This window comes from Mobula hypostoma, chromosome 25 (genome assembly GCF_963921235.1).
Source record: "Mobula hypostoma chromosome 25, sMobHyp1.1, whole genome shotgun sequence".
Lineage (NCBI taxonomy): Eukaryota > Metazoa > Chordata > Chondrichthyes > Myliobatiformes > Myliobatidae > Mobula > Mobula hypostoma.
The window spans coordinates 3,768,005-3,784,761 of record NC_086121.1 but is presented as its reverse complement, the minus strand read 5'-3'; the positions used below and the strand labels follow the sequence as shown (position 1 = coordinate 3,784,761).

Sequence of the window (16,757 nt, the reverse complement as noted above, 5' to 3'; positions counted from 1 at the left end):
AGACAATAGGTGCAGGAGTAGGCCATTCGGCCCTTCGAGCCAGCACCGCCATTCACTGTGATCATGGCTGATCATCCACTATCAGTATCCAGTTCCTCCCTTATCCCCATAACCTTTGATTCCACTATCTTTAAGAGCTCTATCCATCTCTTTCTTGAAAGCATCCAGACTTGGCCTCCACAGCCTTCCGGGGCAGAGCATTCCATACATCCACCACTCTCTGGGTGAAAAAGTTTTTCCTCAACTCCGTTCTAAATGGCCTACCCCTTATTCTTAAACTGTGGCCTCTGGTTCTGGACTCACCCATCAGCGGGAACATGCTTCCTGCCTGCAGCGTGTCCAATCCCTTAATAATCTTATATATTTCAATAAGATCCCCTCTCAGCCTTCTAAATTCCAGAGTATACAAGCCCAGTCGCTCCAATCTTTCAACATATGACAGTCCCGCCATCCCGGGAATTAACATTGTGAACCTGCGCTGCACTCCTTCAATTGCAAGAATGTCCTTCCTCAAATTTGGAGACCAAAACTGCACACAATACTCCAGGTGTGGTCTTACCAGGGCCCTGTACAGCTGCAGAAGGACCTCTTTGCTCTTATACTCAACTCCCCTTGTTATGAAGGCCAGCATGCCATTAGCTTTCTTTGTCCAAAACTCTGACCAGACTTGAGGGAATTGAACTCTGTGCATAGGATATCTCACTCAACACTGGCGTTCAAGTAGCCTCTGGTCACTTCCGTGGAGTTTGTTGTCACTGGCAGCCTCCTGGCTCGGCAGGACGGAACCAAGAAGCAGAACAGAATGAGGTTTAATATCAGTGCAGGAGTCATGAAATGTGTTGCTTCCCAGCAGCAGTACACTGCAAAGTGTAATAATAAAAACTATACATTTCAATAAGACTCTTGCACAGTACTGTATTTGTCAATGTGGAGCAGGAAGCAAGTTCATAGATCTGATGGGGGTAAAGGATGTTGGGAATAGCGAGGGTGGAATGCCACGGGAGGGGTGTGGGACAGGTGGCAGAGAAGGAGTGCCAGGGGGTGGGGAGACAGGGTGGTGCGAGTGCAGACACCGGGCAAGGCCATTTGATTCCAAACAATCGGTTTATTGATCATTACAGAATGTCTCTCTGGTGCTTCCCAATCCTTCCCCTCTCCCTTCCCCTTTTCCCAACCATGATTCCCCTCTCCCTGCCCTCTTCCCACTCTCAGTCCACAACAGAAACCCAGATCAGAATCAGGTTTATCATCACTCACATATGTCATGTTTTTTTTGTGGCAGCTGTACAGTGCAATACATAAAGTTACTACGGTACTGTGCAAAACTTTGTATAACATCAAACTAAATAAATCGTGCAAAAAGCGAGCAAAAATAGTGAGGTAGTGTTTATGGGTTCATTGTTCATTCAGAAATCTGATGGCGGAGGGGAAGAAGCTGTTCCTGAAACATTCAGTGTGTGTCTTCAGGCTCCTGTACCTCCTCTTGATGGTGGCAATGAGATGCGGGCATGTGGAGATCCTCAATGACAGACACAGCCGACGAGATCAGCTCCCTGCACCAAACCCCAGTGAACCGTGTCCTGAAAATTCAGCAACTTCAGCTTGGCTGTGCGGAGAATACTAATCAGTCCGTGGTCTGTGCATTAAACGTCTGCAGTGGAGTAAAATAAAAAGCAAAATATCTTCTTGTTGGCTGATAGTGAAAGGGTCCAGTGACTGGAAACGATTCTGAGTGTGCACAAGGCTTCCAAATGTCATCCATACAGGGATATTGATAAAAAATTATATCTGCCTTTGTGTGCCGAGAGTCCATCAACACAATTGATTGAAGAATATTAATAACGGTCAGTGTTGTTAATAGTTTGTCTCTGTAACTTTGACATGGTATACTCTTAGAAACGTAGAAAACCTACAGCACAATACAGGCCCTTCAGCCCACAATGCTGTGATATTCTTGATGTGATATTTCCTCCTGATGCTGGTCGATGTATTTTGATGGGAAATAACATGAAGACCATAAGACATAGGAGCAGAATTAGGCCATTCAGCCCATTGAGTCTGCTCCACCATTCCATCATGGCTGATTTATTATCCCTCTCAACCACCATTCTCCTGCCTTCTGCCCGTAACCTTTAATGCCCTGATTAATTAGGAACTTATCAAACTCCACTTTAAATATACCCAATGACTACCCTTCACAGCCGTCTGTGGCAATGAATTCCACAGATTCATCACCCTCTACTAAAGAAATTCCTCCTCATCTCTGTTCTAAAAGGACGCCCCTCTATTCTCAGGCTGTGCCCTCTGGTACTAGACTACCCCATCATAAGAAGCAGCCTATCTAGGCCTTTCAAAATTCGATAGACTTCAATGGGATCCTCCCTTATTCTACTGAATTCCAGTGAATACAGGTCCAGAGCCATCAAACGCTCCTCATATGTTAACCCTTTTATTCTCGAGGACCTCCACTGGAACCTCTCCAATGTCAGCAAATCCTTTCTTGGATAGAGGGCCTGAAACTGCTCACAGCACCCTAAGTGCAGCCTCAGTATGACGTCCTTGCTTTTATATTCTAGTTCACTTGACACGAATGCTAACATTGCCTTTTTTTAGACCTTTACGAGGGAGGAGAGAACGTTAAGGTGCGGAGTAGTTATACTGTCAGTGATGAGCAGAGAGTGAATGGTACACAGGCCATAATGCAGCGGCAGATTCAGATTTATTTGTCACATGTACATCGAAACAGTGAGATGTGTCATTTGTGTTAACAACCAGCACAGCCAAGCACGTGCTGGTGGCAGCCCACAAGTGTCACCACACGTGCCAGCACCAATGTTGGACGTCTGCAGAACAACACAAGCAGCAAAATCAAAATAAGACACCAGCAGCAAAACAAGCCCCTTTCCCATCCCTCCCACACACCCTGACAGGCTTTCCAGCCCCAACACAGGCCCCCTCCAGGTCTCCAGTCCTTCTTCCCCCATGTACTCGGGTTCACAGACATCAGACCTCCAACTTCAGACTTCACCCCCAGGATGATGCGGGTACATCAATGCCAGAATGGAAGTCACTCTTTCTGAATTCAAGAAAGCACTTGGAAAAGGATTACTATTGTCACAGGTACTGAGATACTCTTCTTTGTGGATTGTCACCTTGGCGTGGTGGAGAGGTTTGTCTGCCATCTGAAGTTTAGCCACCTGGCCCACAGCTCCTGATGGCGATAAGGTCAAGGGGGAGGTTGCAGACCATGAACGATCTGACCAAGTTCTCAACAGTGGAGCTGGCGCAAGATGACGGATCACAAAGGTGGAAGGCTGGAGTGTTGACGTGCCCCAGTCACCTTGTACTCCACGTCACTGAGCCCTGACCCTGATCTGTCGAGGACTACATGGTAGCTGCCCATGAATCAGCCTCCCCACATTAAACAAAGTCACGTACAGGCATTCTCCATCAACGGAATCCACCCTAACATCCTGGGGTTACCAATAGCCAATCCGTTAGGAGATGTCAGGGATAAGTTTTTTACACAGAGAGTGGTGAGTGTGTGGAATGGGCTGCCGGCAACGGTGGTGGAGGCGGATACGACAGGGTCTTTTAAGAGACTCCTGGATAGGTATATGGAGCTTAGAAAAATAGAGGGCTATGGGTAACCCTAGGTAACTTCTAAAGTAAGTACATGTTCAGCACAGCACTGTGGACCAAAGGGCCTGTATTGTGCTGTGGCTTTTCTATGTTTCTAACATTATAATCGCACAACCACAAGTGAGATACTGTGAAAACCTTTTTGCTTTTGGTATGGTTTGGACAGATCACTGCATAAATTGGTAAAAAGAAAACAGAATATAACATAGTGTTGTAGTTACAAAGCAAGTGCAGATAGACGACTTGCAACTAAATGTATGAATGAATGAATTACTGATAACTGGAATTAATTTAATAACCATCACAATGATTGAAAGGTTATAAGGCTAGGAGCTGAATATTCTAGAGCTGTGGCTGTTTTTGGCAAGACAGGCATAAGAAGATTAAGGATCTCTTCTGGAATTTAAAAGAATGAGAGGTGACGTATGTGCTTTGTGTGATATATGTTTTGTGCATCGTGGTCCACAGGAACATTGTTTCATTTGGTTGTATATATATACAGCCAGATAATGACAAACTTGAACTTGAAATTGTATAGAATCAAGCCTGAGAGGTTTGACGGGGTAGATTCTGAGTTGTAGTTTTTCCTGATGGGGAAAGAGGTGAGAATCAGGTTCAGATCAAGGACTGGGCACTTTAAATGCAGATGTGCATAATTTTTTTTCTCTGAAAGCCATGACTCATGGAGTTTTCTCCACTGGGGAGTTGTAGGTGCTGAGTCATTCAGAAGGTTGAAGGCAGAGGCAGTCAGAGTTTGTGCCGGACTCTGGGGGAATCAGAGATGGAAAATCGAGAATCAAGGGGCAACTTTACTTGCCAAATACATTTACATGTATTAGGAATTTGCTGTGGTGCGATGACGTGACTTGCAAAAGAAAACAACATTCAACATTGATAAAGAATAAAGAATTACATAAAAATAAAGTTAGAGGGTAAAGTACAGATATGGAATAAATTGTGCATAAATACATAAATATCAACATATATTTACAATGTAAACAGTATTTTAGAAAGTGGCTTAAAGTGCTTGCAGTGTAGTAGTAGTAATATGATCACTCTAGTTGAGTGTGATGTTCTTCTAAGGGGTTGTCTACTGGTGACCCCTCAGGTGACTGTAGGGGTTGTCTATTGGTGGGTCCTCAGGTGACCATAGGGGTTGTCTATTGGTGGGTCCTCAGGTGACCGTAGGGGTTGTCTATTGGTGGGTCCTCAGGTGACTGTAGGGGTTGTCTATTGGTGGGTCCTCAGGTGACCGTAGGGGTTGCCTATTGGTGGGTCCTCAGGTGACCGTAGGGGTTGTCTATTGGTGGGTCCTCAGGTGGCCGTGGGAGTGTGTGGCCTGAGGTGCCACGGTAGCGTAGCAGTTACCACGGTGCTATTCCAGAGTTCAGAGTTCAATTCCGGTGCCATCTGTAAGGAGTTTGTACGTCCTTTCCATGAGTGCGTGGGTTTTCTCCAGGAGCTCTGGTTTCCTCCTACAGTCCAAAGATGTACTGGTTGTTAGGTTAATTGGTCACTGTAAATTGCCCTGTGATTAGGCCAGGGTTAAATAGGTAGGTTATTGGGTGGTGTGGCCTTCTGGGCCAGAACAGCCCGTTCCGTGCTGTATCTGTAAATAAATAAATGGAGTTATCACCACACATAGAAACATACAGGGAAATATGTTGTTCTCTTTATTTTATTTCTTGAGACATACAGCCTGCACTGGCCCTTCAGGCCCAATGAGCCCGCATTGTCCAATTACACCCAGGGGTAGGGTTGCCAACTTTCTCACACCCAAATAAGGGACAAAAGTAGCAGTCAAATACAGGACTCTTGTGTTTACCCCGAGAAAGACTACCATGACCATGAAGCCTTGTGCGGGCACGCGTGTACGCATGCGTGACGTGTACATACAGGACGTGCGCATGCGTGTATGTGCTGACTTATTTTTCCACAAATCGGATTTTGGCGATTCTGCTCAGTGAAACTACACTGTACGTACATTATTTCTACTTTATATAGTTTGTATTTATCATATCATTCCTGCTTTTACTATATGTTAGTGTTATTTTAGGTTTTATGTGTTATTTGGTATGATTTGGTAAGTTATTTTTTGGGTCTGGAAACGCTCAAAGATTTTTCCCATATAAATTAATAGTAATTGCTTCTTTGCTTTACGCCATTTCGGCACGAAAGGTTTCGTAGGAACGTTCTACCTTAGCCGGGGAAATACGGGACAAGGGCTGTCCCGAATGGGACAAACCAATTTAGCCCAATATACGGGATGTCCCAGCTAATACAGGACAGTTGGCAACCCTACTCAGGGGACAAATTAACCTAACAATCCATATGTCTTTGGACTGTGGGAAGAAACTGGATGACCCAGGGGAAACCCATACAGCCACAGTAACAACGTACAAATTCCTTACAGATCGCAGTAGGAATTGAACCCTGATCACCAGCACTGCAAAGCACTACATTAACCAATACGTGACTGTGCCTGTCTGAATGTAGCACGAAAACTTGAAGATGCAGGTTCATTATCCTCTCTGAGGTTCCTTAAGGTTGTTATAGCTGGGGGCAGTGATGGTGACAAGCTCCCATTACCTATTAAATGCTCCTACTAGTGTATGACACAAATAGTCTCTAACAACTAAGTCCAGCTCCCGGTCTTCACGTGCGGCTTAGCCACTAAGCCCAGAGGAACCATTTCTACTGACAGGAGAAGGGGCAAAGCGGGTTACAGGCGCCTTAAAACCAGTCGTTCGGGCAGATGAGGCTCGTCAGCCGAGGTTGGCAGCTCATCTAGGAGAAGGAAAACTCTGATCTCAAACCTCCGCAGCCTTGCATCTTTATGCACTCATGGGGAAGGCTTCTTGAGTTAACCCAAGAACGGTCTGGAGCTGGAGTCTCTAAGACAGTCCTACATTGAGGTCAATGCTGACTGGCAACTCCTGCAATGCTGCCAGTGTCAGTCTCTGCCGTTCCTTTGGGTTGATCGGCTGCTTGGAGAGGGCGAGCTTGCTACATGGGCAACAGCTTGCTCGCCACAAAGCACTGCTATTGCTTGTGCATTGACTGATGGCGCTGCATCAACAACGTAGGCAGGTAGGACACAACATCCATGGTCGACCTTGACCAATGGAGGGCCTCATCCTCTTTGACAGTGTCATACCTCACAATGCAGCACTGAATGTACACTCCACTGGCCACCGAATTCAAGCTGAAACCACTGCAGGCCAATCAAACCTCAAGCCTGGTTTATCGAAAGCAAACTGTGTTTTTACACTGGTCCATTCGAGAGTGTGCCGATATATTCATTCGAGAAAAGTGATAGTGGCCACTTTATTAGGTACACCTGTACATCTGCTCGTTAATGCAAATATTTTATCAGCCAATCATGTGGCAGCAACTCAATGCATAAAAGCATGCAGACATGGTCAAGAGGTTCAGTTGTTGTTCAGTCCAAACAATAGAATGGGGAAGAAATGTGATGTAAGTGACCTTGACCGTTGAACAGTCGTTGGTGCCAGATGGGGTGGTTTGAGTATCTCAGAAACAGCTGATTTCATGGGATTCTCACCCACAACAGTCTCTAGAGTTTACAAAGAATGGTGCAAAAAAATCAAAAAAAAAACGTACAGTGAGTGGTAGTTCTGTGAGTGAAAATGCCTTATTAATGACAGAGGTCAGAGGAGAATGGCCAGATTGATTCAAGATGACGGGAAGGTGACAGTAACTCAAATAACCACGGGTTACAACAGTGGTGTGCAGAAGAGCATCTCTGAACGCAGAACATGCTGAACCGTGAAGTGGACGGGCGGCAGCAGCAGAAGACCAGGAACATTCAGCAACAGACAAGATGATGGAGGAACTACTCAGTGGGTCAGGCAGCATCTGTGAAGGGAAATGAATCGTCAACTGTCCAGGCCGTGACCCTTCATTGGGACTGAAAGTTAGAGAGGAGGTAATCGGTATGAAGAGGCAAGTGGAAGAATTGGAGTAAGGTATGGCAGGTGACGATCGGATCCAGGTGAGGGGGATGATAGACAGCTGGGGGAGCGGCGAGTAGGAATGGAGATGGAGACCGGGAGGTGATGGGTGGATCCAGGTGAGAGGGATGGTAGACAGCTGGGGGAGCGGCGAGTAGGAATGGAGATGGAGACCGGGAGGTGACGGGTGGATCCAGGTGAGGGGGATGATAGACAGCTGGGTGAACAGTGAGTAGGAATGGAGATGGAGACCGGGAGGTGATGGGTGGATCCAGGTGAGGGGGATGATAGACAGCTGGGTGAACAGTGAGTAGGAATGGAGATGGAGACCGGGAGGTGATGGGTGGATCCAGGTGAGGGGGATGATAGACAGCTGGGTGAACGGTGAGTAGGAATGGAGATGGAGACCGGGAGGTGATGGGTGGAGCCAGGTGAGGGGGATGATAGGTGAGGGCAGACAGGAGATCTGCAGAATCTCCTGTGTTTATGTCTCACTGTATTAGTTCACTCTTTCCACTTCATGTACCTAGCCAAGTGCTTCTGAAATGATATTCTTGTACCTGCCTCAACCACTTCTTCTGGAGGCTCCTTCCATATACTCACCTGCGTGAAAAAATTGTCCCTCGGGTCCCTTCGAAATCTTTCCCCTCTCTCCCTAAACCGTAAACACAAGAGATTCTACAGATGCTGGAAATCCAGAGCAACACACACACACAACGCTGGAGGAACTCAGCAGGTCAGGCAGCGTCTATGGAGAGGAATAAACAGTTGATATTTTGAGCTGAGACGCTTCATCAGGACATTCAGACATTTTGTGGCAATATGTTATCAAGCCTTTCCCACATGAAAATGGTTGGTCATACTCCCACAGGAGAGCCCTGCCGGCTGTTATTGATGTCCAACTGCACTCTGTGTCAGCAGAGTTATTTCCAAATATTTTTTGCTTTTTCGGCTTTCTATTGAATAAGCAGAACCTCTGAGCCTTTTGGGCTTTGAAGGGCAGAAACAGAATGAGAATCAGGTTTATTCTCACAGACGTCGTGAAATGTGTTGTTTTGTAGCAGCAATACAGGCCATAAGACATAGGAGCTGGAATTCAGCCCATCGACTCTGCTCTGCCATTCCATCATGGCTGATTTATTATTCCTCTCAACTCTATTCTCCTGCCTTATCCCTATAATCTTTGAAGCCCTTACTAATCAAGAACTTATCATCTTCTGCTTTAAATATATCCAATGGTTTAGCCTCCACAGCCATCAGTGGAGATGAATTCCACAGATTCACCATCTTCTGGCTAAATAAATTCCTCCTCATCTCTGTTTGAAGCACCTTCAATAACTCCAAAAGACTGAAGTTGGGTAAAATACTGAAAGGCTTTTATTCACTGTACAATATGACCTCCATGGTGAGTGTCTGCTCCCAGACTGAGGGGAAGGGGCAAGGCGAAATCACCTTTATACAGGATTCTGTGGGAGGAGCCACGGGGCAGTCAGCAGAGGGGCGAGTCCAGACAGTTAACCCAGTTACAACATATATATGGTTTACCACACTGTTCTAAATGGATGTGCCCCTATTTCGAGTCTGTGCCCTCTGGTCTTGACTCCCCCATCATCAGAAACATCCTCTCCAGCCAGGCTTTTCAATATTTGAAAGGTTCGATTGAGATACCCCCATTGTTCTGAACTCCAGTGAGCACAGGCCCAAATGCTCGTCGTACATGAACCCTTTCATGCCCAGAATAATTCTCGCATACCTCCTCGGGACCGTCCCCAGTGCCAGCGCATCTTTTCATTGATAAGGGCCTCAAAACTGCTCACAATATTCCACGTGCAGTCTGTCCAATGCCTTATAAAACCTCAGCATTACATCCTTGCCTTTGTATTCTAGTTCTCTTGAGATCCACTACAGTCAATACATAAAAATATAAAATACCACAAGGAGGATATATAAAAAATTAGTAAGTAGTGCAAAAAGACAACAAAAGTGGTTAGTTTGATTCATAGGATCGTCTGTTCAGAAATCTGATGGTGGAGGGAGAAGCTGTTCTTAAAACACTGAGTGTGTGTCTTCAGGCTCATGTACCTCCCCCCTGACAGTAGCAATGAGAAGAGGGCATGTCCTGGGTGGTGGGGGACCTTAATGCATGGAGGCGCGGCCTTTTGAAGGAGGCTTTTGCCTTATGGAACGTTGATTTTAATCTCACTCTGAAACAAATATGAAATATTATTGCTGCTTGTTTAACCTCTGCTTCCATCGCCAGTAAACCGACTGTTTCTGGGCCCTGTGCTTCAGAAACGGGCAGATGGGACTCGTCAGCCGTGATTGGCAGCTCATCTAGGAGAAGGAAAACTCTGATCTCAAAACTCCACTGCCTTGCAGTTATACCCACTCCTAGGGAAGGCTTCGGGAGCAAACCCCAAGGAAAAATCCAGATCAGCAGTCCTTAAGCAGTCCTACATTGAGTTCAACACTGGCTGACAACTCCTGCGATGCTGCTGGTACCAAACTGTATCGGCCTCTGCCGTTCCTTTTTGGGTTCATCAGATGTGTGGAGAGGGGGAGCTTGCTACATGGGCAACAGCTTCCTCTTCATATTGTACTGCCCAGGCTTGCATATCTAGACAACTAGGACACAATATCCATGGTCAGCTGTGACTGATGGAGGCCTCCAACTGACTACTTCAGAATCCTGGCACAGGATCTTTTAAACGGCGGCCAGAAGTGACAGGTAAACTGTGCACTATTTCAGCGTGAATGAACGAGGTTACTAGTGGGCGCACACCCTTGTGCTTGGATGCGTGACGTGCTAGACGATTTATCAACTATATTTCAGTTTATACCATGTCAGGCTCTGTCTGCATTATTTCAGATCAATGCATCTGAACTACCCCGATCAAATTCAGGCAGTACGCTTGCTGCTATCGAGGCAGTGCTCAAACTGACACACTTGAACAATCCCATTTCTTGCTGATTAGTTCAAGAAATGATCCTTGAAGGACGGTGTATTCTAAAGTGGTACACGCCAGAGATTGCAAACGCAGAGTTCTGCAGACAAACCTATTAATGTTGACTTGATGAAGTACTTTTTGACTTCAAGTATTTTTTTGTCAAAACTTTTAATGCTTGCTGCTTCACAACCATCTAAATTCTCTAACTCATTCTTGAATCACAGAAGGGGAAGAACGTGGTCCCGATCACCAAAGTGTTCTGAAGTTTGGATCCAGGTGTTCATGGAGCCACACGCAAACACGAGGAAATCTGCAGATGCTGGAATTTCAAGCAACACACATTTTAATTCCACGTCCCATTCCCATTCTGATATGTCTATCCACGGCCTCATCTACTGTAAAGATGAAGCCACACTCAGGTTGGAGGAACAACACCTTATATTCCGTCTGGGTAGCCTCCAACCTGATGGCATGAACATTGACTTCTCTAACTTCCGCTAATGCCCCACCTCCCCCTCGTACCCCATCCGTTATTTATTTATATACACACATTCTTTCTCTCTCTCTCCTTTTTCTCCCTCTGTCCCTCTCACTATACCCCTTGCCTATCCTCTGGGCTTCCCCCCTCCCCCTTTTCTTTCTCCCTGGGCCTCCTGTCCCATGATCCTCTCGTATCCCTTTTGCCAATCACCTGTCCAGCTCTTGGTTCCATCCCTCCCCCTCCTCCTATCATTTTGGATCTCCCCCTCGTCCTCCCACTTTCAAATCTCTTACTAGCTCTTCCTTCAGTTAGTCCTGACGAAGGGTCTCGGCCCGAAACGTCGACTGGACCTCTTCCTAGAGATGCTGCCTGGCCTGCAGTGAAATGTGTCATTTGCTTTAACAACCTGCACAACCAAAAGGTGTGCTGGGGGCTGCCTGCAGGAATCACCGTGCATTCCGGTGCCAACACAGCTCACTCACAGTGCTGGGCAGAACAACACAGAACACAACAAGCAATGAAACAATGACAGCAAAACAAGCCCCGTTCCCCCCTCCCACCCACCCAGACACATAACAAAGATGCTCAAAGATCAACATTGCTGTCTGGATCCTCAACGCAGGTCTGCCGTCCTTAACGAGGTGGCCTGTTGGCCATGTCCTGTTGCACATAGACACCGCTTACCAATACAGCGCAGTGGTTAGCGTTACGCCTAACTGCGCTAGTGATCAGTGATCGAGCTTCAGTTACTGATCATAGTCATAGTCATACTTTATTGATTGGTTTTCATTACAGTTGCACCATAAATAATAAATAGTAATAGAACCATAAATAGTTAAATAGTAATATGTAAATTATGCCAGTAAATTATGAAATAAGTCCAGGACTAGCCTATTGGCTCAGGGTGTCTGACCCTCCAAGGGAGGAGTTGTAAAGTTTGATGGCCACAGACAGGAATGACTTCCTATGACGCTCTGTGTTGCATCTCGGTGGAATGAGTCTCTGGCTGAATGTACTCCTGTGCCCACCCAGTACATTATGTAGTGGATGGGAGACATTGGCCAAGATGGCATGGGAGACATTGCTGCTGTCCGAAAGGAGTTTGCTTGTCTCTCCACGATCCTGTGGATTCTCTAGTTTCCTCCTACATTCCAAAAAAAGGGTACGGGTTAGGGTTAGTGCAGGAGAGTGGGGTTGAGAGGGATAATAAATCAGCCATGTTGGAATGGTGGAGCAGACGTGATGGGCTGAATGGCCCAATTCTTCTCCTGTACCTATGGTCTTATGGTCTACATATGGGTAAGGGTTAGTAAGGTGTGGGTATGCTATACATATAGGTAAGGGTTAGTAAGGTGTGGGTATGCTGTACGTACGGGTAAGGGTTAGTAAGGTGTGGGTATGCTGTACGTACGGGTAAGGGTTAGTAAGGTGTGGGTATGCTGTACGTACGGGTAAGGGTTAGTAAGGTGTGGGTATGCTGTACGTACGGGTAAGGGTTAGTAGGGTGTGGGTACGCTGTACGTACGGGTAAGGGTTAGTAAGGTGTGGGTATGCTGTACGTACGGGTAAGGGTTAGTAAGGTGTGGGTATGCTATACGTATAGGTAAGGGTTAGTAAGGTGTGGGTACGCTGTACGTACGGGTAAGGGTTAGTAAGGTGTGGGTACGCTGTACGTACGGGTAAGAGTTAGTAAGGTGTGGGTACGCTGTACGTATGGGTAAGAGTTAGTAAGGTGTGGGTACGCTGTACGTACGGGTAAGGGTTAGTAAGGTGTGGGTACGCTGTACGTACGGGTAAGAGTTAGTAAGGTGTGGGTACGCTGTACGTACGGGTAAGGGTTAGTAAGGTGTGGGTATGCTGTACGTACGGGTAAGGGTTAGTAAGGTGTGGGTACGCTGTACGTACGGGTAAGGGTTAGTAAGGTGTGGGTACGCTGTACGTACGGGTAAGGGTTAGTAAGGTGTGGATACGCTGTACGTACGGGTAAGGGTTAGTAGGGTGTGGGTACGCTGTACGTACGGGTAAGGGTTAGTAAGGTGTGGGTACGCTGTGCTGCCACCAGAAACATACCGACACTTGAGGGCGGCCCCAGCACATCTTCGGACTGCGATCATCAGTGATGCAAATGACGCAGAAGTCTCAGGTACGTATATATAGCTAGGTGCCTAACACAGCATGGTATTCATTTTATGTATTGCTCTGTACTGCTGCAAAAAAAAACTTAATTTCATGACATGTGAGTGATGATAAACCTGATTCTGATGTGGGTCTCTATTGTGGACTGAGAGTGGGAAGGGGGCAGGGAGAGGGGAATCACAGTTGGGAAAAGGGGAAGGGAGAGGGGAGGGAGCAGGAATACCCGGAGAGACATTTTGTAATGATTAATAAACAAATTGTATGGAATCAAATGACCTTGCCAAATGACCAGGACTGGCTGTGTCTGCACCCTCACCACCCACCCATCCCTAGCACTCCTCCTCTGCCACCTGTCCCACACCACCTCCCGTGGGGCCCCAAACCCCTTCCGCGGGCTCCACACCCCTTCCACAGGTCCCACACCCCTCCCGCAGGTCTCCACCCTCGCCATTCCCAACATCCTTTGTTCCTGCCAGATTTTACAAACTTGCCCTCTGCTCCATATGGACAGTTACAATACTGTGCAAAAGTTTTAGGCCCCCTAGTTTTATATATATATGTATATATATATATATATATATATATATATGTATGTATGTATGTATGTGTGTGTCTAAGATCTTTGCACAGTACTGTACATGTGACAAATAAAGCTAATTGTTAAGGTCTTTAACCTTATTATTCCCTGATTTATTATTGCGACCATCTCTTTTCAGAACCACATGTGCCTCATGTCTTGATGGAGAGCGGAGATATGGCAGCTGATGAATATGAGCAACTTTTAAAAGGAAAAAGTGATTTTGTCAAAGGAACCCTAAAGAATCCGAGCTCAGAAAAGAAGGTAACAACTAGCAGCAAGAAGTTTGCAGAATGTCTTTAGTTTCAAATCAGGAGTATTTCTAACAGAGGGGCGAGGCCTGGAGAGACAGGCTTTGAACACGGGAAACAAGGACTAGCAGGGTGGGTAACGTGGTCAGTGGACTTGTTGGGCTGTAGTCTAGCTTTTTGTGCTGGAGATCAGCAGAGAGATTGTTATTATGTCTCCACTCACCCAGACTTTCTATGTCACTGGTAGTCACCATGGCAATGTGCTCAGCATGGATTGGCTAGGCCGGAGGGCCTGTATTCATGCTGTTCAGTCCCATGGCTCTACACACAGACGCCACTTACAAGGTCGCTCCTGCACCTAATAAAGTGGCCACTGAGTGTAAGTTCATGGTCTTCTGCTGCTGTAGCCCACCTAGTTCAAAGTTCAATGTGTTGTGCGTTCAGAGATGCTCTTCTGTGCACTATTGTTGTAACGAGTGGTTATTTGAGTTACTGTCGCCTTCCCATCATCTTGAACCAGTCTGGCCATTCTCCTCTGACCTCTGATTAACAAGGCATTTTTTCCACACAGAACTGCACTGGCTGGATTGTTTTTGGTTTTTGCATCATTTTCTGTAAACTCTAGAGACTGCTGTGCATGAAAATCTCAGGAGATCAGCAGTTTCTAAATTACTCAAACCACCCCATCTGACACCAACAATCATTCCACAGTCAAAGTCCCTTAGATTTCATTTCCTCCCCATTCTGATGTTTGGTCTGAGCAACAACTGAACCTCTTGACTATGACTGCATGCTTTTTATGTTTTGTGTGGCTGTCACACGATTGGCTGATTAGATGTCTGCATTAATGTGTACAGCTGTGCCTAACAAGGTGGCCACTGAATGTTTAACTGTGATTCGGCCAACAGTTGTGTCATTGATGAAGCTGTAGGTAGTGTTGGAGCTGTGCTTGGCCTCACAGTCGTGGGTGTAAGGAGAGCCAGGCATACCTCCTTGTGCTGATGGTCAGCGAGGAACTGGCCAAAATCCCCTTGCGGACCTGTGTCACTGCACGTATGTTCCCTCAGCTGGTCTTTTCATTCTCTGACAGAAGGAGATAATTAGAAAACGCCTGAACAAGGACATTGGGCACCACCCTGTCGTCATGCTGAATTTCTGCCCAGACTTAAAGAGCTCCCACCCTGACCTAAGGATGGCCCAGGGAGAATTCATTTTCCTCATTGACCGCAGTGGAAGTATGAGTGGGATAAACATCAGTCGAGTTAAGGTAACAATGACCGCTTCGAACATTCCCATTCACAGCCGGTGAAAGTCTCCCCACCCAAAGCCATTCCCAGAAAAATCCCAACACTCTGCAACTTGACATGGCACACAGTGTTAGCTCTGGTGACATACGTTTAGCATTCTAACTGGCTGCATCACTGTCTGGTGTGGGGGTGAGGGGCTACTGCAGAGTATCAAAGTAAGCCACCGAGAGTTGTAAACGTAGTCAGCCCCATCATGGGCACTAGCCTCTGTAGTATTCAGGACATCTTCAAGGAACGATGCCTCAAAAAAGCACACCCATCATTAAAAACCCTCATCACCCAGGACATGCTGTCTTCTCATTGCTAACATCAGGAGGGAGGTACAGGAGGCTGAAGGCACACACTCAACGTTTCAGGATCAGCTTCTTCCCCTCTGCCATCTGATTTCTGAACGGACATTGAACCCATGAACACTACCTCACTACCTTTTTTTATTTCTATTTTTGCATTACTTATTTAATTTAACTATTTAATATACATATACTTCCTGTAATTCACAGTCTTTTTTCTCTATTATTATGTATTGCATTGTACGGCTGCCGCAACGTTAACACATTTCATGACGTAAGCCTGTGATATTATACCTGCTTGTAACTCTGACACGTAAAATGCTGGAGGACCTCAGCAGGTCAGGCAGCACCTCTGGAGGGGAAACAAACAGTCATCATTTCAGACAGAAACCCTTTATTAGGATTGGAAAGCAAGGGGGAAGAAGTCAGCACGACTTTGAGAGTTGGCCTGCCTGGAGGACATATCCTGCCTTGGCTGGCGATGAGCATCTGTACGTTTGACTCGTGGACTCTGTCTACACTTCTCACTGCCTCAGTAAAGCAGCCGGCACAATTAAAATTATAAACACAAGTGATTCTGCAGAGGTTGGAAATCCAGAGCAAAACACACAAAATGCTGGAGGAGCTCAGCAGGTCAGGCAGCACCTATGGAGAGGAATAAGCAGTTGACATTTCGGGCCGTGATCCTCCGTCAAAACCTCTGAGTTACTCTGGATTTCCAGCATCTGCTGAATCTCTTGTGCTTGTAACTTTAGTTTTATTAGTTTGGTGTTATTTGTCATATTAACATTGAAACTTTGAAACATACGGTCAAGTGCGTTGGTTGCATCAACAACCAATACAGTCCAAGGACTGTGTTGGCAGAAGACCACGAGTGTTGCCACAAATCTGGCGCCAACATAGCATGCTCACAATTTACTAATCCTCACCCATACATATTCGGAATGGAGAGGAAACTCCTTACAAACAGAAAGAGCTAGTACAGACTGAAGGGGTAGAATGGCCCTCTGTGTGCTGTCAGTGGTGTGGCCAGCAGAGTTGTCCCCTCAGGGGGTCAGTGACCTGTGTTCATCCTCACCTTGGGTGCTGTCTGTGTGGAGTTTGCATGTTCTACCTGTGGCCACACGGGTCGACTTCTAGTCTCTCATTTC

At 46.3% G+C, this 16,757-nt stretch overlaps 1 protein-coding gene across 1 annotated transcript in view; it reads left to right on the top strand.

Moving 5' to 3' along the window:
- Nucleotides 1–16,757, top strand: part of vwa5b1 (von Willebrand factor A domain containing 5B1) — a 163,656-nt gene that overhangs the window by 58,565 nt on the left and 88,334 nt on the right. Inside the window, exons 7-8 of the mRNA XM_063033000.1 lie at nt 13,898–14,022; nt 15,100–15,276. Coding sequence (XP_062889070.1) covers nt 13,898–14,022; nt 15,100–15,276 — 302 coding nt within the window. The remainder of the gene's footprint in view (nt 1–13,897; nt 14,023–15,099; nt 15,277–16,757) is intronic.